The 19,386-nt window shown below is 41.0% G+C and overlaps 1 protein-coding gene across 3 annotated transcripts in view; it reads left to right on the top strand.

Moving 5' to 3' along the window:
* UNC80 (unc-80 homolog, NALCN channel complex subunit) overlaps positions 1-19,386 on the top strand; it is a 181,778-nt gene that overhangs the window by 67,876 nt on the left and 94,516 nt on the right. For all 3 annotated transcript variants that reach the window (XM_075000740.1, XM_075000738.1, XM_075000739.1), the window contains exons 20-23: positions 151-257; positions 1,878-1,974; positions 5,138-5,310; positions 15,185-15,397. In XM_075000740.1, coding sequence (XP_074856841.1) covers positions 151-257; positions 1,878-1,974; positions 5,138-5,310; positions 15,185-15,397 — 590 coding nt within the window. The remainder of the gene's footprint in view (positions 1-150; positions 258-1,877; positions 1,975-5,137; positions 5,311-15,184; positions 15,398-19,386) is intronic.

The raw sequence follows: 19,386 nt of genomic DNA, 5'->3' as shown, positions 1-19,386 counted from the left end.
TGCATGTAGAATGAAAAAGCCTTAATCCTTCATCCTTTTCACATGTCATGGTATGAGTGTTTCAGCACAATAGAGATATATGCCTGTATTACTGAAATATTCATTTTGGAGCAATTTCAGAATTGTTCTGACTGCCTTTATCTGCATCAGGGAACTGGCTGAAGCGCTCTTCCCTCTCTGGTCTGGCCGACGGGGTGGAAGACCTCCTGGATATCAGCTCTGTAGACCGTCTGTCTTTCATCAGGCAAAGTTCCAAGGTAAATGTGTCATTTCAGATTAGGGGGGAGGATAAAAAGATAGAGTCTAGCTACTTCATAGATCACTTCTAGCTCCCTGAAAAAACATTGTTATTAGCATGGGTATGGAGCTGATGGGACCCAGGGACAAAATCCTGTGAGCTGGGGCTTCTGATAGAGTGCCCATAGCAGTACAACTCCGTACCTGCAAAAGCAAGGAAGTGTCTGTCTTTCCATGTTTAGGAGCAGATCTACTCCTCAGCATCCAGCATAATATCTTGGCTGGAGGAGGTCTGCAGGAATATGAGTGCAGGAAGAGGGGATCCTCTCTGTGGGCCGTGGAATTGTAGAACAACTGCTTCTTGGTAGCTGTTCCAGAAGAAAGACCGTGGCCCACTGGTCCTAGCATTCCCTCATCACAGCCCTCACAGAAGTGAAAAGCCAAAGAATTCGTTCAGTGCTGGGAATCACCCGCAGTCCTCCCTGTTTTGTATTCCTCCATGCACAAAGATTCAGGTTGCACACCCCTCTACAGACCTTACATATCCCGCTACTTCCTAAGGACCATCCAGCATAATCCCACTATGGGGAAGGCAGCAGAATTGTCCCTTAAACATAATGTAAGACTGGTCCTCCCTCAAGGAAAGAGATTTGAAAATGGCAGGTGACTTTTTCCTTCCTTTGAGATGAGGGCCAGCAAAGCAATGTTTCCTCTAATTTTTAACATCCATGGTCGTGTCTACACTAGCACTCCCCTTTTGAAAGGGGGATGCTAATGAGAAACTTCAGGATATGCTAATGAGGCATGGCCCCAAAAGGATCTCACACACTTCGAAATCCCCTTATTCCAAGATTCAGCTTATAGGCAGCACTGGAGCAGAGTGGATATGTCCCATATTTGGACCACAATGATTTTCCTTCAGTATTTTTCCAATTGGTGTGTGTGTACTATAATATGAGACACGCTGGAAATACACTGAAGAGGAGCTTTGGAGGCAGTCTTTGGAAAGACCAGGGAACACCTGAAAGGCAAAGTTTTGTGAGGTTGCATGTGATTTGGAAAGCTAAACCAGGAGTGGTGAGGCAGTGTGCACATAATAAGAGTGGAATGCCAGTAAACTGATGAGGATGTAGCAGTGAGAAAGGGGGATGTGCGTCCAAGCAACGGAACAGAAAAAAGGAAAATTTAATTACTGTCATATCTAGCAGCATTTTATGATTTTCTTCTGGAGAAGTAAAGAAAATTGGATTAAATATACACCATGCTTCATTCTTGTCATAGGTTGTCTAGTGATTTTTGTCTTCCATATGAACAGTGTCATAAGAATCAATAAGTGCCAATGTTATTAACTTATCATTTCTCCTGATAATTTTTTTTCAGTTAGCTGGCTCCTCTGAATATACTTAATGTACTTTACTAGTTGATCATACTGCTTTTCTTCCTTTATGTGTCTCTTAATGAACCCCAGTGAAAAAGAGGAAATGGTTGTCTAGACAAATTACAGAATATCCAGAGCTGGTGCAAATGGGCATGGTTCAAGATCTGTAGCTATAGTAATGCATCACACTATTGCCTATGTCAGAGTTGGTAGAGAAATCATAGCACATCAGAATATGACTCGTGTGTCTTCATTTGTTCAGGTGAAATTCACTAGTGCAGTGAAGCTGTCAGAAGGGGGACCAGGAGGTGGCCTGGAGAATGGGCGAGATGAAGAGGAGAATTTCTTCAAGCGTCTCGGTAAATGGCGCACCTGCCGAAGATACCCATCCAAGTTTCATCACACAGAAGAAAAAGATGGTTAGGAATCAGGGTTTTTCTTTCTTTCTTTCTTATATTCTCCATGGTTTTTGCATCCATTCTGTTCTTTTCAAACTTTCCATTCCTTGTAACCATTTTCTTTCTCTTCCTTCTTTCTTTCGTTTTGATTTTTTTAAAAAAATCTAACAAATGTGGAGAATGTGGAAATAAAAAAGCAAGTATGTCCAAACAAATTAAAAAAAAAGTCAAATTAAACCAGATCAACATATTTGAAAAAATTTACATTAACTTCAAAACAATGATTCAGTCCAAAAGAGGGTGTGTAAATATTTAATTCCCATAATATAATGATTGATGCTCCATCAGTTTATAGTGACCCTATGGCAATTTTAGCAAGATTCAGCACCGATGAAATGGAAAACCCTGTACAAACATTGTTTTAATTATCTCTTTTCTTCTGTGTTTGCATGTCTAATATCTGCATACCATTCATTAGAGACATTGTCCCTTTTTCTGAGCAAAAGAAATATTTGATCTGCAATTTTAAAACAGTGATGTTTATTTGAAAAGTGGTTTATTAAGAGGATATTATATTTTCAAATATAATACAGCCATCCAAACTCAGGTCAGAAACCTGATCCTTGTTACCAAGGAGACAAATCTTGTATCAAAAAGTTTTATTTTGCCATTTTGCTTGCCTACACCCATTGCTGCTGCTTCCATTGCATCTGCTATTTTTATAATATATTACATTCTCTGACATTACATTTTACATGATCTGACATTATACCATGGCTGTACATGCTCATTTGCTCATCATGTGATTCAGGCTTGCACAGGAATCATATAACTTGGAACAGCAATAGCAGACAAGTATTAGCATGTAGCTTCATACAGAAAATGGTAAGGCCTGCTTTTGACCTCACTTATGCCAATGAAACATTCCTGACTTTGAGGGAGTACCATACTCCTAATTTACACCAATGTAAATAAGATCAGAATCAAGACCATGTTCTTGTCATCAGAAATGTCACGTGTTATAAGAACAATGTCTGTGTATCATTTGCAAAACCCTAGGTTATTAAGAAAGTATCCATGTTCAGACTGTCCACATGCTAAGGATGATACACAGCTTCAGTCCATGGGCCAGAACTTCAGCTGATATAAACTGATTGCAGCTCCCTCAGATCAGCTGAAGATCTGAATCATATAAGCCACGCTTCCCAGTTACAACGGATGGCACATGACCAGTAGAAGAGATGTTAAATACCCTATTTTAATATATATTTCAGAATGGTAAAGTGGAATCCTTCTTGATCAACTCTTTCTAGTACATGTTGATTGATTTCTCATACAACATACCACATGCCTCAGTATTGCCATTAACTGATAGATGCATTAACTGGGTTCATACACACTCCTGACCAAATACTGGCCCTTGCTACAGCTGCCTTGCACCAGTTCTCCAATATACAAAGGCTTCAGTTCCAGCCCTGTCTGCAGCCTTGAAGAGGCATGAGAATGAGCAAAGAATTAGAAAGCAGTCCTTACTGTAATATACACAAGGCACTCCATCTGTTCAGTTTAAAAAGAAGGTTAAGGGATGGCTTAATTATTATCTTTAAGAACTTAGGTGGGGAACAAATACTTAATAATGACCTCTTCCGTCTAACTGAGAAAGTATATCATGATCCAATTACTAGAAGCTGAAGCTAAACAAATTCAAACTAGAAATAAGATGTAAATGTTTCATGGTGAGAGTACTGAATCATTGGAACAATTTACTAAGGGTTGTGGTGGATTCTCCATCACTGACCATTTTCTGTCAAACATCTTTTTTTCCATAAGTGCCTGCTGACTTCCCCTCTAGTCATGGGGTGCTCGACACCCCCTTGATCTGGCCCTGCCTTCTTTCTGCCCGTATTCCCTGCGAGCTGAGTCCTTGGGCAGCCTCCCAGGAGAGCTTCAGTTGCCACCCAGTTGATTTGTAGAGTGGCCGCAACACTCACAGCCTGCAGTATGTGTTTCTATGGGTGGCACATGCCTCAATGCACATAAAATTTGTTCTGCCCCTGGATGGAAAAAAAATTATAGGGAACACCGATTCCACCCCTTCTCCCAAGCTTCCTTGCCACTTTTTCCTGACCCTGCTGCTCCCTCACACCCATACCATCCCTTCTTCAAAGCCACACCTTTTCCTTGCCTCATCCTTCCGAGTGTGTTATACAGGAGGTCACACTATCTAGATTGTTACAGTGATCCCTTCTAGTCTTAGAATCTGTGTATATCTTTTATGTTTAATATGTTTTTCATTCAGTGCAGTCTGCAGTATTATTCAATTTATAAAACATTGAGGAAAAAAATTACTGTGCTTAGCATCCGTTAGGCCTGCACAGAGGTAAGATCTTGAATACATTTATCTGTTCAGCACTGCTGCCCATACAGAAGACCAGAGGGGAGACCACAATAGAGACGAGGCCCCAGAGGTGTCTGATTATGCTGGTGGCTGTGGCTCAGCCCAGAATTAGGAGGCCACAAAGGTGGTTTAAAGCCTTGTTAGCTCCGCCTTTCACCAGGGCAGTGAGTTTCAGTGCCATATGCCTTAGAGGCACAGCACATTGTTAAATTAATAAGTAAGGATAAATGCATATTCTTTCTTAAGGCAAAGGAACATGATAAACTAAGATAGAGATGAATACATGAAAATAATCTAAATAGACTGACCAGGAAGTGGGGAAAATGAGGGAGCTTGAGAGCCCAAACAAGTAAGAGAATCAATACGGTATTTCCATATTTTATAAAAGACCCATGGATCAACATATTCTGATCTCATTTATACTGGAGTAAATCTAAAGCATCTCCATCCAACTCCAAGAAACCATTTTGGACTTAAGCCAACATAGCCATGTTCAGAATCAGGCTCATTGCTTTACACTCCATCACAGTCAGTGGGTGCCATGGGAATTGTCACATAAGCCAAAGTCATGTGTCAAATTCAGGAAAGGGAACTGGATGAGTATCATGAACGCCAGGTTTCCTGTCAAACTTTTTAAAATTTGTGAGGTATTATGTCCCCGTCTCTTTCCTGTTCCTCTCCACACCCTCTCCCCTCCGAATCCTTTTGTATTCTGTATCTCCTCAGGTTGCCACAGTTTTGATGATCACTTGGCCTCTAGCCAGGAAGGTGGGAAAGCCAAGAATGTAGTGAACCTGGGAGCAATCAGACAAGGCATGAAACGCTTTCAGTTTCTCTTAAACTGCTGTGAACCAGGCACCATCCCTGATGCCTCCATCCTGGCAGCTGCCCTCGATCTGGTAAGTCATTGCACAAGCATTCATAATGTGGCTCATACCTGCTGAGCAATAATAATGTACAGACTGGAGTGTAATGAGATGTCACCATCATCAGTTAATGTCTATAAAGCGCTTTGAACCGGTAAAGTGCTATATAAATATGAAATTTGATTAATATTAGCTAAAATTTTCATGTGTGACTGTATAAACTTGCATAGAAAATGGGTCTCTGTTATTATACCAGTTCTCTTAAGACTTGCTAGCATCAAGTTTTTATGTTCATGCTGCAAACTGCACGAACAGTCAGAAGCTGTCCCCTTGCCCATTCCTTTTTACAACAACAAGATACAGGATATAGAATAAAGAATGTGTAACTGGCAGCTGTAGGGCTATAATTCCAAGGAGGGCTTCTGGTAGTCTCATAAGTGAAGTGAAGAATGGCTGTTTGTCACCAGAGACACTCAAGGGAAGAAACCCATAGTTCAACATCTGTCTGTTTTTACTGTATATACCAATAACTCATGGACCCAAAGTCCTGGACCATTCAATCCACTGTGCCAGTTCTTGCTCCCATTTTTACAGCCATCTCCTTCAGTCCTTGCCTCTGTTCTCTCCTTGTGTCTTTTCTTCCCTTTGTGCTGTTCTCTGTCTCTGTTTCTCTCTATCTTCCCACTCCACCCTAGTTTCTGAGGACAACTAAAGCTGCTGACTTCCCACATCCTTCTTTTCCTTGTGACTGTTGCTGCATCTGTGTTCATTTGTAGCATAAGCGCTCTCCTCTTCACTGCTCTCTAAATTTGCTCAGTGGCTTGTCCACCCAAGCTAGGTTTCTGTCCTGGCAGTGTTGTTAGATAAGTCTCATAATTTTTTGCCTCAATCTTTTTATGCCTCAAATCCCTCTCAGTGAAATGGGTGATAATACCATCCCTTCACTTCACAAGGGTATTGTGAAGACTAGTTTATGTTTGTGAAGGATTCAGGTAATGTAGAAATAAACACTATAGAAAAACCCACGAGGAACTTGAAAATCATATTTTCTGATCAGGAGTTGAATAGAGTTCAATACATAAGGCCTTGGAGCCATACACTGAACAATGAGAAAGGAAAATATTGAATAATTGCTCATTAGGTGAGCACCATCCATTCTGCTCACTGAATGAGGCAAGAGGGCCTGTGGGAAAAATACTGTGTGATCATATAATTACAGACTCTTTCAGAATGCATACACACAAGAGGGCTGAATTCAGGTTGCATAGGCATAAGCCGCTACAACTCTTATTGGTTTAAGCAGGAGCTTAGCAACTCAGGATTTGTTCAGCCATTTCAAATTAAAAGAAAACAGAGAAATACTTGTAATGAAAACTATTTTTTCAGCAAATTAAATCATTCAGAAATAAGACAATACAACACAGCCTTTCAGTATAGATGTTGAGTATTTGATTATTGCACAGAACTTATATTATTTTGCCTTCTGTGTTGATATCTGGAAATGGTCTGAAGTTAGCTTTTAAAAGTGAAGATGTTAAGTTGTGGTGCACAAGCCTAGAAAGATCAACTTTCTTGATCAAAAGGACTTGCTGTGAAAGAAATCTGATGAAAAAGTAGCTTTGAATAATTTCCATTTAATTTAGCATATGCTGACCTTCCTCTCTTAGCAACTACATTGTACATTGGTCCTGCTACCCAGGTCTAGCACTAGTGTTTTTCTCTGAATCGAGGAGAATGCTGAACTAAGGAGGAAATCAGAGTTTTACATGAGCTATCTGTACCCAAGATCTTGAGCTGATGACCGTCTTATTGCTCTAGAAGTTAAGTACTCCCTAAAATGATCCAGGCATTACATTAAAAGGTTTCAACATTAGCTAACAAATAGTTCATGGCAGCATCTCTGTAGTGAGATGGGAGGGATATAAGAACTAAAAGTGATTGGAATTCTTAGTTTTCGCAGAGAACTGTGTATGACTATGAAGTCATCGTTATTACAAGAACATTGAACAAATAAGGAAATTACTGTGAGTTTGCTCTTTTCCAGCATCTTACTAGCTAGTTGGGAATCAGGGAGTGGGAGGCAGAGCAGAAAAAATATTAAAATTTCCTGAGGTATTTTCTTGTTTTGTTTTTGTTTTCTTGATGTTCCTGAGGTGTCTGTCTTTTCTTTTGTTTCAGAGAGGATAGCTGCTTTTAGCACAGAATCATATTTATGAACTGGTCATTGAGCTTGAAGCCATTGTAACCCAACAGAGGGTACCCAGATGTGCACAGGGGCTACAGCTAGATTACAGAGATACTTTGAAACAGCTATGTCAAAATATCTTATCTGAAATATCTTATTTCAAAATAACACAGCTACACAGAAAATGCATTCCAAAATAGCAGATAGCTATTTCGAAATAGCATTTCTGGACACATAGTACTATTTCAAAACAGCGTTACTGAGCACTATTACAGCTTATTTTCAAATAGCACTATTCCATGTCTTAAGAGCACCTATTTTGAAATATCTATTTTGAAACAGGTGTTATTCCTCCTGCAAGGAGAGTGACTGATTTCACAATAATGTACCCACTATTTTGAATTTATTTCAAAATAGTGCATGCATAGTGTAGATGCTAGCAAAATTATTTCAAAATAACAGCTGTTTATGTTGAAATAATTCTGCAGTGTAGAGGTAGTCTGTATGTGCTGTGATTGTATTACTTGTCCCATTTTTGGAAGGTTTGGGTAAGCACCTAGTGCTGCAGAGAGAATCACAACACACGTCAAAATCAATATAGTTTTGCTACACCATCTTTTATTTCCCCTTCAGATTTATAGCTAGCCTACCTTTTTCTTATGACAATAGCAATGGCTGACAATGAAATAGATTCATTTCCAGTTAATCATTCCTGGGTTCTTGGACTGGGCTATTTCTACTAATATTTTGGCAGATCATTTCTGATCTGAGTCATTTGCCATAAGCAGAAGTTTATCTTTTGGGAAGCTGTGGGTATAAGTTGCCTCCAGTTTGGCCCAAACATGTCTCCAGGGCCAAGTCCTTTAAACTGTTGTTTAATCCAGAAGAATGGAGTAGCCCTTAATGCATTCCATTTGCTTTTTTATCAATTCTTCAGAGTCCATGAGATGTTTTAGCTCTAAGATGTCTTACTCACTGTGCATTTGAAAAGCTCTCAGTATGTTATTTTACTGCTTTGGCCTCAGGCAAATTACGCTATTATGAAAAAATGCTTTCAACGTATTTAAAGAAAAGAAAAACACAGTTTAACACAAAGTGTATTTTTAAACTCATGTTGCCAAGCTTTCGAAACATGTGCGTGATTTAGATTTCATGTAAATTCAAAGCTCATTATTTTAAATGATTTCCCCTAGCCATGTTTCTATGACAACTGTTAAAAATCAGGGGCAATCAGCTCTAATTTCAGGTTTAGTTCAACCTTCTTCAGCATGGTTTTCATGCAGACTTTCACAAGTAATTCCATTCTTAAAGTGATCAAGCAATCTTTGATTAGCACAGATAGGTTAAACACGTTTGTCACTTCAGCATAGAGAAATTAGAGCAGTGAAAGAAAAACCAAAGGTTTTCACAAAGATAGTGATTTATTATATACATTGCACCCTGGCTACCTTGAACACTAGAAGCTACTTATTAACATGAGAAGTAGCATCCCTTCTTGGTTCGCTTTTGTAGAGCTAGAGGGTAATGGGTTACCAAGTGGTATAAGAGAATGAATAATGGGTTAAGGACCATTTTACTCTCTTACGTCATCTGAAATTCAATTTGGGCTGGTAGAAAATTATATCTGTTACACACTGAACAGAATTTCAAGGTCTAAGTGGAATGGGTTTGATATGCCCCTCTAGTCCCTTCTGGATAAATTCCGCCGATCAAAGCACTAGGATCAAAGGTGTGTTGTTGGAATGTTCTGGCTGAAATATTCGAATGAACATATTTAAAATGTGTAATGCAGAGAAAGACCACAGCCCGTAACATGTGCTAAATTGATCAAGTTAAGGCCTAGAGGCAGACTATACTTTACCGTGACATGCTTTGCAGATGTTAAAGTCAATAGTGCTTTGCCCACACTTGCCTTCTCATGTGGATTAATTCATCATGTTTTAGCTAATAGGTTCTAACAACACACTTTTATCTTAGCTGAGTCCAGAACTGGCTGACTGCATATCACAATACTTGACATCAATGTCAAAATTGACAGAAAGCCCAATTCCTTAAAGGGCAGAGAGACTGAATTAACCGTTTATTGTGGCGCAATTGCTTCTTTGCACCCTTGGTTCCATGCTCAGTGGTGAGTTAGTATGCATACACTTGCTTAGCTGCTGCTCACAATGTACTTGCCTTATGGTTAGAGAGAGAGAGGCTGTCAGACCGACATCTTTCACAAGCAACTAATAGTTTTGTTTTAAAAAATAAATATTTTTTTCCAAAGGAGAGAATGGAAAAATAGGAAATAAAGTGTTTGAATTGCAGTTACGAGGAAAAAGGTGTCCACAAAATAGTTACCACCAGATGGTAGTATTAGTCTTACAAAATTGACAACTGGAGGAGACAAGGGAGGAATTGGATCACATTGGTCACAAAACTACAGGATTGGCTGAACCCTGCCAGTAGAGTGGTATCATCTCAGTTTGATTCTTACTTGAGCCAACTGATCATCCAGATCAGACCAGCCATGTACTTATCCACTTTACTGCTACAAGCTCTGAGTCTATACGTTCTATGGGTGGCATACCAGAGAACACTTATTCTCTGCTGCTTAGCAACTAACACACTGTAATCTGGGACAATGCTGATTATGTACCCTATGTATCTTGTGAACTGTGTAAATCGATACTTGAAAGCTTTCATAGCTTGACCCCAGAGGAACAGTGGTTTCCTTTTAAAACTGTGTAATGTGAACTTGCTTTCAAACGTTAGCCTTAATGATATTATCTCATTTTGATTCTCACTTAAGTCAACTGCTCATCCAGATCAGCCTTGCACTTTGTAGCATAAGTTGAACAGGCTATTGATGAGCCCCTATGGGACTATGTAAAATATGAATTGTTAAGAAAAATGTGGGTTCTTATTTGGGTTGTTTAATACAGTACAAAGATAAAGTGTGTTATGGGCATTTGAATGTAAAAAGGTGGAGATTCCACTATGATGACATGTACAAATTCCATAAGAAGTGGCAATGCTGTGTAGGATGTTGCTGCTGTGTTGAGTTTTGCAAGTAACCATGGTAACTTGTGGTTCTTTTCAGCCATGCCTGCCTGATTCATTTCTCTCCATTTGTGACGTGTTTCTCTGTGATGTGAATCCATTCCTGTCCATTCTATCACATATTCATCTTTCTTTTCCTGCGCTTCTGATTGCTCTGGGCACCAGGTAAGCTACTGCAGGGAGCCTGTGCACTGCCACATCTAGCAGGGTCATTTTCTCTGTGGGTGACTGACTTCATGTGTTAAATTTGGAGCATCTGAGCGGGACTCTGCAGAATCATAGATTCATAGGGTTGGAAAGAGAGCGTAGGCTGAATAAGCCCAAATCCTTCAGCCTCTCCTCATAAATCATGTGCTCCAGCCTCCTAATCAGTTTGTTGCCCTCTGCTGGACTCTCTTCAGTGCATCCACATTATTTCTGTAATGATGGGCCCATAATTGGACACAATACTCCAGGTGTTGCCTCAGCAGTGCTAAATAAAGGAATAATCAGCCTGCTTGGCTACAGTGGCATGCTGTTGACTTGTAGCCGTCTTTTCATCCACTGTAACCCCAGGTGTTTTCTGCAAAGCTGATGCTTAGCCAGTTGGTTCTGGCTTGTAGCAGTGCTTGGGATTTCTCTGTCCTAAGTGCAGGACTCTGCACTTTTCCTTGTTAAACCTAATCAGATCCTTCAATTTGGCTAGGTCGCTTTGGACCCTATCCCTACCCTTCAGTGGATCTACCTCTCCCCTAGTGTACTGTCATCTGTGAACTTGCTCAGGGTGCAGTCTGTCCCCTCCTTCTGGTCATTAGTAAAAAATGTTGAACAAAACAATAATTAGAACTGATCCTTGGGGCACTCTTCTTCATACTGGCTGCCAATGAGACAGCAAGCTGTTGACCACTATCCAATTGAGCTTGATGATCTGGCCAGCTTTCTATCAACCTTACAGTGCATTTATCCAATCCATAATTCTTTAACTTGCTAGGAAGGATACTGTGGGAGACTATATCAAAAGCTTTGCTAAAGTCAAGGTACATCATGTACACCACCTTCCCCTGGTACACAGAGCCACCTTGTCATAGAAGGCAATCACCTTCCTCTTACAAGAGAACAAGGGGTCCAGTCTCTCAGCCCTTACTTGGTAGGCTAATCCTTCCTCATACATGCAGGGCCACTGAAACTGAGTGTATCAGTAAGGTTTTCACAAAGGAGGAAGGGTTTGTGGAATTAGGCTCTGGAGATCCATTTTACATGTCAGTTGGGTGCTTGTGATGAGCAATTCATCAGAAAGCTACTGTCTTTGAAAGTGGTGACCACAGAGCAATATCCAGTAAATCAGTTTAAAAGCTTAATTATGCCTCGTATACAGTAGAACCCTGAGATACACGCATCCTTGCACGTATCTCAGGTTAACGAGACTTTGAGTGGCCGGGAGCTGGCACGTGACTGTGGGCTGCCAGGCCCCAGCTCCCCACCACTCAGAGGAGCGGGGAAACTGACCAGCTGTTGCACTGGTGAATTTCCTGGTTTCGGTTGGGGGTGGCAGCAGAGAGCTTGACTCTGAGCTGACACCACTGACAGGAGCAGCTGCTGTTTCTGCAGGGGCAGCAGCCTAGAGCCAGGCTAACACTCCTGTCAGGGGTAGCAGCCGAGAGTCAGGCTGCCACCCCTGACAGGAGTGGTTTCCCGATTCCCAGCAGTGGTGGGGAGTGGGGAACCAGGCAGCAGCTTGGTCCCCAGTCCCTGCCATTCCCAGGGCCCGAGAAACTGACTACCACATTGCAGGTCACTTTCCTGGCTTCGCAAGCTCCCTGCCACTCGGTGGAGCCAGGAAACTCATCAAGTGGAGGGGAGGTGGGAACCAGGCTGCCATCTTGCTTCCAGATTCCTGCCACTCGCTGGAGCCGGAAACTAACCATTGCTGCTGTGTTGGTCAGTTTCCTGGCTCTGCACGCAGAGGGGAACCAGGAACCAGGCGGCCACCTGGTTCCCAACTTGCATGAAATTTGAGTTACATGTGGTTGTCCAGGAATACAATCCGTGCATAACTCAGGGGTCTACTGTACAGAACCTGGCCTGGAGTGGGAGCAGAATAACACAGGTCCAGAAGGAGCACCTAGCATGTGCAGGCAGATCATTTCTCTGTCCAGGGTACTTCTGTAAATCCCATCACTGCAGTAACTGAGCACCTCACAACCTTTAATTTATTTATCCTTGCACCAATAGTCAGGAGAGGAAATGCCATTGTTCTATGATACACACATTCCCTCTGTTACTCATGTTTATTTGCTCAAGATCACACAGGAAGAGTGTGGTAGAGTGGGATGCCCCATTCCAGCACTTCAACTATTGGCCCATTCACCTTCTTTCACCCTTTGTTATTCATCCACCCTCTATTTCTAATTGCCTCAGTCCCCTTTTCCTTTTAAATTCTTAGGCCAGATCTGCATTGATATAACTACATCACTCATAAGTGTGAAAAATCCACACCCTGGAGGGACATCATTTTACAGGGAAAATTATAAAAGCCAAAAACTCCGTATCACTCTGGGTGAACACTTCACAAAACAATTACTCCAGTTCTTGCCCTCAAAAAAAAAAAATCACAACACAACAACAACAACAACAACAAAATCTTCAAAACATGAGTCTGGGAGCTTAAATTCCTAACTTTGATATACCCTAAAAATCTTGGTCTCTTTAGCTTGAAACTTGTCTCTCTTTCATTAACAGAAGCTGGTCCAATAAAAATATTTCTTCATCTACCTTATCCATCTAATTTTTCTTTAGTCATTATCCCATTTGCTATGAACATTATTTATTTTGACAGTGATGCAAACCTCATAGAGAGGAGACTTCTAATTTCAAAATTACAAATTTAAGTTTCCACAATTAAATATGTTGGCTAGACCGTTCAGAAGCCTCAAATAGATCTAGCTCTGTAACTTCTGAAGGCAATCATAAAATTCCCAGTGGATCTAATGGAGGCAGACTTAGGCCATGCTGAATATTTTTGAAATCCTGGCTGTTAAATATGAACACAGAAAGGCAGAAAAAATTGCTAAATAAAAACATCCAGGTGATAGAAACAAAATCACTTATCCAGGCACAGGCCTGCCAGGAGTTCTATGTATTTTGAAGCTGCACTGTGTAGTTAATTTGCAGTTCATTAGAACTTTTTGATATTTGGTAGTTCATCTTATCTGGGCTGTTTGCATTTTAATATGTTATTAACTTGCTGTGCTAATATTCAGAACAAGCTTAAAGTAAGCCCCAAAACTGAATTGGAAAAATATGTAAAATTAACAATGAAATGATAATGTTGTTGGCAAATAAACCTGCAAAATGTTCATGAGGAAAAGCACAGTGTTGTTTAAATCTGGGCATTTTAAATAAATTCAGCTAAGATAGGTATAATTTATCTGTTATGAAAACCGCTCCCCAGATTTTTGGCATTTTGGGACATGTATGACCTATCTGGTTTGAAAAAAAACAATTAAAATTTTCAAACTTGGATATGTAATGATGTATACAGCCTCAGGTCAAACTCTCTGCTGATATTAATTGGTAGACCCCTGCTGAAGTTTTCCGGGGGTGGGGGTTGCAGTGATTCATACAAGCAGAGAATTTGATGTTTTCATGTCTAATTGCTCTGAGCATGGATTGTGCAAGCCTCTGTAAAGGTAGCTACACTTGTGTCATCCAGGCAGAAGAAATGACCATGCATGCAAGTGCTGGTATATATGTGCCCAAACTGGCCTTTTTGTCTACACTGTTTTCAGGCATGCTGATGTAAACAGATTGAAAATATGGCTTATTACTCTGGGGAAAGTTTCAGCTTTAATTATTTTTTTGGTCTTTATACAAATTTCTGGATAAAAGCATTTATAATAAAGTATGGAAACAGACTGTTAATTGTAGAGTGGCACAGTTTGCAGTTAAATACCACTATAATAAGTTAGGAAAAACAGCGTTAAGAAAGAGGCTGTGTGCATGCCTTGATTTGTGTAAATGTGTGCATATTTTTCTATATTGTCACAGTATTTGGAAAAATCAAATTGTTTCAAAAGAAGTGATCATTAGAATGCAGGAGGAACTAGACAGAAAAATTAAAGGATATTATCTTACATCTGCAAGCACAGTAGTGAGAATTGATTGATAATCTTGTTATTTTCTCCCTTGTGGCCAACCCAAAACATCTTATGCATTTATATTAGTGTGTTGGTAGATGTAGGGTTAAGACACACAATTCACATCTGGATTGGAATGTCCTAAGGTGCAGGACTATTCAAATCCAGGGGTTTGGTTCAGGCACATCTCTAATTATTTCACACTCTTACATGGCCCATTTTGTCTTTCTCCATTATGAGTGAGATATACCACCACTTACAGAAAACAGGGGTGTCTTTACAGATAATTCAAAGGCAATACATACCTGTTTTTGTAACCATGTTAATACCTGTATGGATCTTTGTCTTCCTCTAGTGGCTGAACCAGGTATAGAAATGCTTAGGTAAGGGAGCTGTCTTGTACCCCAAATAAGAGAAGTTTTGATACTAGCAGAGAACCTACCGAAATCTTCACACTAATTGTGATTCTCCATTTCCATTTGAAAACCAATCCAGGTAATGCCAATTCTTAAATTAGATTGGATAGTTTGTAGTTTTTAATATAATTTTCTAAAAATTTCAGGAAGCTCCTGTGGTGGCAAGAGCAGCCCTCTTCCTTGAATGTGCTCGCTTTGTTCACCGCTGCAATCGTGGTAATTGGCCAGAGTGGATGAAAGGGCACCATGTGAACATCACTAAGAAAGGCCTGTCCCGTGGACGATCTCCAATAGTGGGGAACAAACGGAACCAGAAGCTGCAGTGGAATGCAGCCAAACTCTTCTACCAGTGGGGAGATGTGAGTTTTCACCTTTTTTTCTTTAAGTTAAAAAAAAATGCCAATCCTATCAAATGGAGTACGGCATTTAAAAACCCAGTGGAACAGGGTTTAAAAATGTAATATCCTTCCTCATAGCGTCCACTTTAGATGTCTAAGGACAAATTCTCAGTATGTTTTAAACCACCTGGTTCCATTGGAGCTATAACAGGCTATACCTGCTAAGTGCTGGCCCTTATTGGCCTTTACTGTTTAAATTATTTCAAGCTATGGCTACAATCTAGACGTAGCCCTGGAGAGAAAAAGAGAGTTGTAGCCTGCTCATTTCGTAGAGCGCCAGCATCATCGGGCCTTAAATCCAAGGTCAGTAGCAATATAAATTCCAAACTGCTCCTACGATCATAGGCACAGCATCTGTTGCTCCGCTGGAACTGCTGTGCTAGAATGGAATAGTGCTGGATCCAGGAGGTTCCTCTCCCAGTTATCAAAGACCTTTGCATTCTGTCTCAGTAATTTGGAACTAGCACTGTTTTTCCTTGGCATTTTCATCCATCTCAGGGTGGCCTTTTCTGGTTTCAGACAAACTTGTTTGAAGGGAGCCTCCAGACCTGAGACTCTGGAGGACTAGATTCCAAAGACTGTTATATGAGAGCAGCAACTCATGCCAAGGGAAGTAGTTGGTGCTCTTGCCAATGAAAATGAATAATTAATTAACTCTGTAAAAAAGCTGAAACAGCGTTTTGAGATGCTGTGCTTTCTCCTGCCCCAACATCACATGGGAGAGGGCCATAAAATTCTGATGGATCTGGCTTCTGATGATTTGCTGTTGCTGTAACCCTGTTGATTACAAATGTAGCAGCAATAGTAACTGCTCTTTATAAGTAAGTATACAGAATTTGCATCTGTGAGAATGCTTTTATTTAAACTAGTAGTCATGTTGGTCAGAACTAGCTGATCTTGCTGAAGAAAGGTATAAAAGCCTTCTGAAACAGAAATAAGCGATACTCTGCAGGAGAAAGTTCAGGGAGTTCGGTTCAAATTGAAGACATTTCAGGGTTACTGCTCTTGACAAGTGCTGTATTGACATCTATGGAGACTTGAGTTTATCCACAGACCTAGGGCACATGGTCAGCTGTCACACCACACACTAACTGAGAACCATTTTCTTGGTGATAGCTGAGGAGTGTTGCATAAATCCTCCACCTGAGTGATTACTCTGTTTTACACGTGGACTTTCTGGAAATATACAGACTTAGACACTGACAAAAACCTCCTGCTGACTGCATTGCTGAGGGGGCTGGGGTGTGGAGGGGTCAGTTGTCTTCTAAGCCACTTCAGTAAATGGTTTGTAAATGATTTGTAAATGATTCCGTGAAGCTTTGTAATTGTTTCTGTTGCACTGCCTTTTAAACTCTGCAACTCATTGGAATCTTAGACCTTGCAACTCTGTAATCTTTGTGAAACTTTGCAACTTCGTTCTATACATTCAGAAACTTACTGTAAGATTGGTGTTTGAGCCTTGCAGCCGTGTGATCTTTTGTGACTTTCATCCACTCTGCTTGTGGCTTGCTGTAGACTGCATTTGTGTGTTATGATATGAATGTTTGTGTGAGTGGAGACTTGAGTGTTTGGTTTAAGAACATGGAGATGAGTCATCAACCCAGTCAAGGCTGAACAGGGCTTCTCCCTCTGGCTCTAGGGGAGTCTGGGCATGCTCCTTGATGACAAATGTGGATGAGTCACAGGGGTGGTACAGAGGCAATAAAAGGTGGGAGCAATTGGTAGTAGCTCTTTGTCTCCCCTTTCCTTCCTTCTGTCAGTTTCTTTCCTGACCAGCTCTCCAGCAATGACCAGCAAACAGATTCTCTAAGACCAATATGACTTGGCTACTTCTGCAACTCATATGCCTATCAAAGCAAAAAAGCAGTCAAGTAGCACCTTAAAGACAAACAAAATAATTTATTAGGTGAGCTTTCGTGGGACAGACCCACTTCTTCAGACCATAGCCATACCAGAACAGACTCAATATTTAAGGCACAGAGAACCGGAAACAGTAATCAAGGTGGACAAATCAGAAAAAAATTATCCAGGTGAGCAAATCAGAGAGTAAAGGGTGGGGGGGGAGGGGAGTCAAGAATTTGATTAAGCCAAGTATGCAAAAGAGCCCCTATAGTGACCCAGAAAATTCCCATCCTGGTTCAAACCACATGTTAATGTGTCGAATTTGAATATAGAAGAAAGCTCAGCAGCCTCTTTTTCAAGAGTGTTGTGAAAATTCCTCTTCAGTAACATGCAAATTCTTGTCATTAACAGAATGGCCCACTCCATTAAAATGCCTGCGAACAGGTTTGTGGGTCAGGAGTGTTTTTTATGTCTGTTTTGTGCCCGTTAACTCTTTGTCTAAGAGAGTTAGAAGTCTGTCCAATATACAAAGCATCTGGGCATTGTTGGCACATGATGGCATATATGATGTTAGTTGAGGAACGTGAGACTGTGCCTGTGATTCTGTGAATAACCTGGTTATTCACACTGGACCTAACCAGGTTATTCACAGAATCACAGGCACATTTTCACCTGCCGGCTCAGCTCCTCCTAGGTCCAGTGATGAGGAAGAGGAAGCCTCATTGGGTATGGAAACACGTTCCTCTCCTAGTGCAACATCCACATACCAGCACCCCTCAGTGTAGCTAGTGGTACACCACCCATGCCACCAAATTGGCCCTATTGGGATCCGTGGGCTTTATATGGAGCACTACACTCCCAGCCACCTCAACAACTGGCTCCAATGCTGATATTGGCAGGTTTACAGTCCTTTCTGAACCCCTACCCCTTGCCCATGCTAGACCTAGAAGAGGGCACATGTATCACAGAAGAATCTGGAATAGCAATTCCTCTGCACTGGCACATATTTCTTTTTCCTCATCAGACAATGCCATCATGGCTCTCCCTCCTACCTTGGGAGATGATTTTAAATCCTTCCAGGCAACATTTAATGCTTATGGAACCAAGCATGGCCAACGTTCTTTCCATCCAGGTAATCCCCAGCACAAAAGATGCATTTGGAGCCCGCTCCTGAAATGTGCTGTGCGCTCCTTGTTACCATAATTTACACTAGCGAGACCACCTAGGGTTACACTAGTATGGATTAATTGATCGAGGAATTAAACACTCCAATATACGCACTATACGGTTAAACTAAGGAGCATATAGCTGCACTAAAAAGTTAAACTAAAGAGAGAACCAGCTCTCTCTCTCTCTCTCTGCCACTAAAAAGTTACAAGCAGGTGGCTGATTGTGTAGACATTTGTCTAGAACAATTACCAGAGACTCAGCACAAGCTAATGTATTCCATGCTTCTCCTGTAGCTAAGTTGATGCTACCAATGAACGCAGCACCAAGGGACCCTGGCAAAACAATCCAGCAAACTTCTGCCACTGTCCCTCTCTGATGCAAGTGCTCTGACAAAAAATATTATGTCACATCACAAGGAGCAGATTGTCTCTCCACGCATCCCACCCCAAATTCCCTAGTAGTCGATGCAGTCAGAGAGGCAAAGAAAATGATGCTTGTACAACGCAATCTGACAAGGGCTGGAAGTAGCTCAGTTTGTTCAGTAGAAAGTCCTACTTATCTGCCACTATCCAGCTCTGAATTGTTAACTATGTTGTTTTTATGGCAAAATATAGACATGACATCTTTGCTGAAATGGCCATGTTTATGGAACACGTGCTCGACAATGCAAACGAGCAATATAAAGCCAATGTTAATGCGGGCTCCCTCATTGCCAGGCCATCATTGCAAGTTGCATTAGATTATGCACACACTGCTGCATGTTCCATCTCCACGGCAATAGTCATGCATTGGGCTTCCTTTCAGGCATCCCCAAAGAAGTCCAGGCTATAGTGGAGGATTTGCTCTTTGAAGGCCCCAGGCTGTTTGCTGACTCCACTGATGCTGCTCTCCATACTCTCAAGGCCTTACATGCAACGTAAAAGAGATGCAAACATCAG

This window comes from Carettochelys insculpta, chromosome 8 (genome assembly GCF_033958435.1).
Source record: "Carettochelys insculpta isolate YL-2023 chromosome 8, ASM3395843v1, whole genome shotgun sequence".
In the NCBI taxonomy this organism is placed as follows: Eukaryota; Metazoa; Chordata; order Testudines; family Carettochelyidae; genus Carettochelys; species Carettochelys insculpta.
This window is presented reverse-complemented; position numbering and strand designations above follow the sequence as displayed.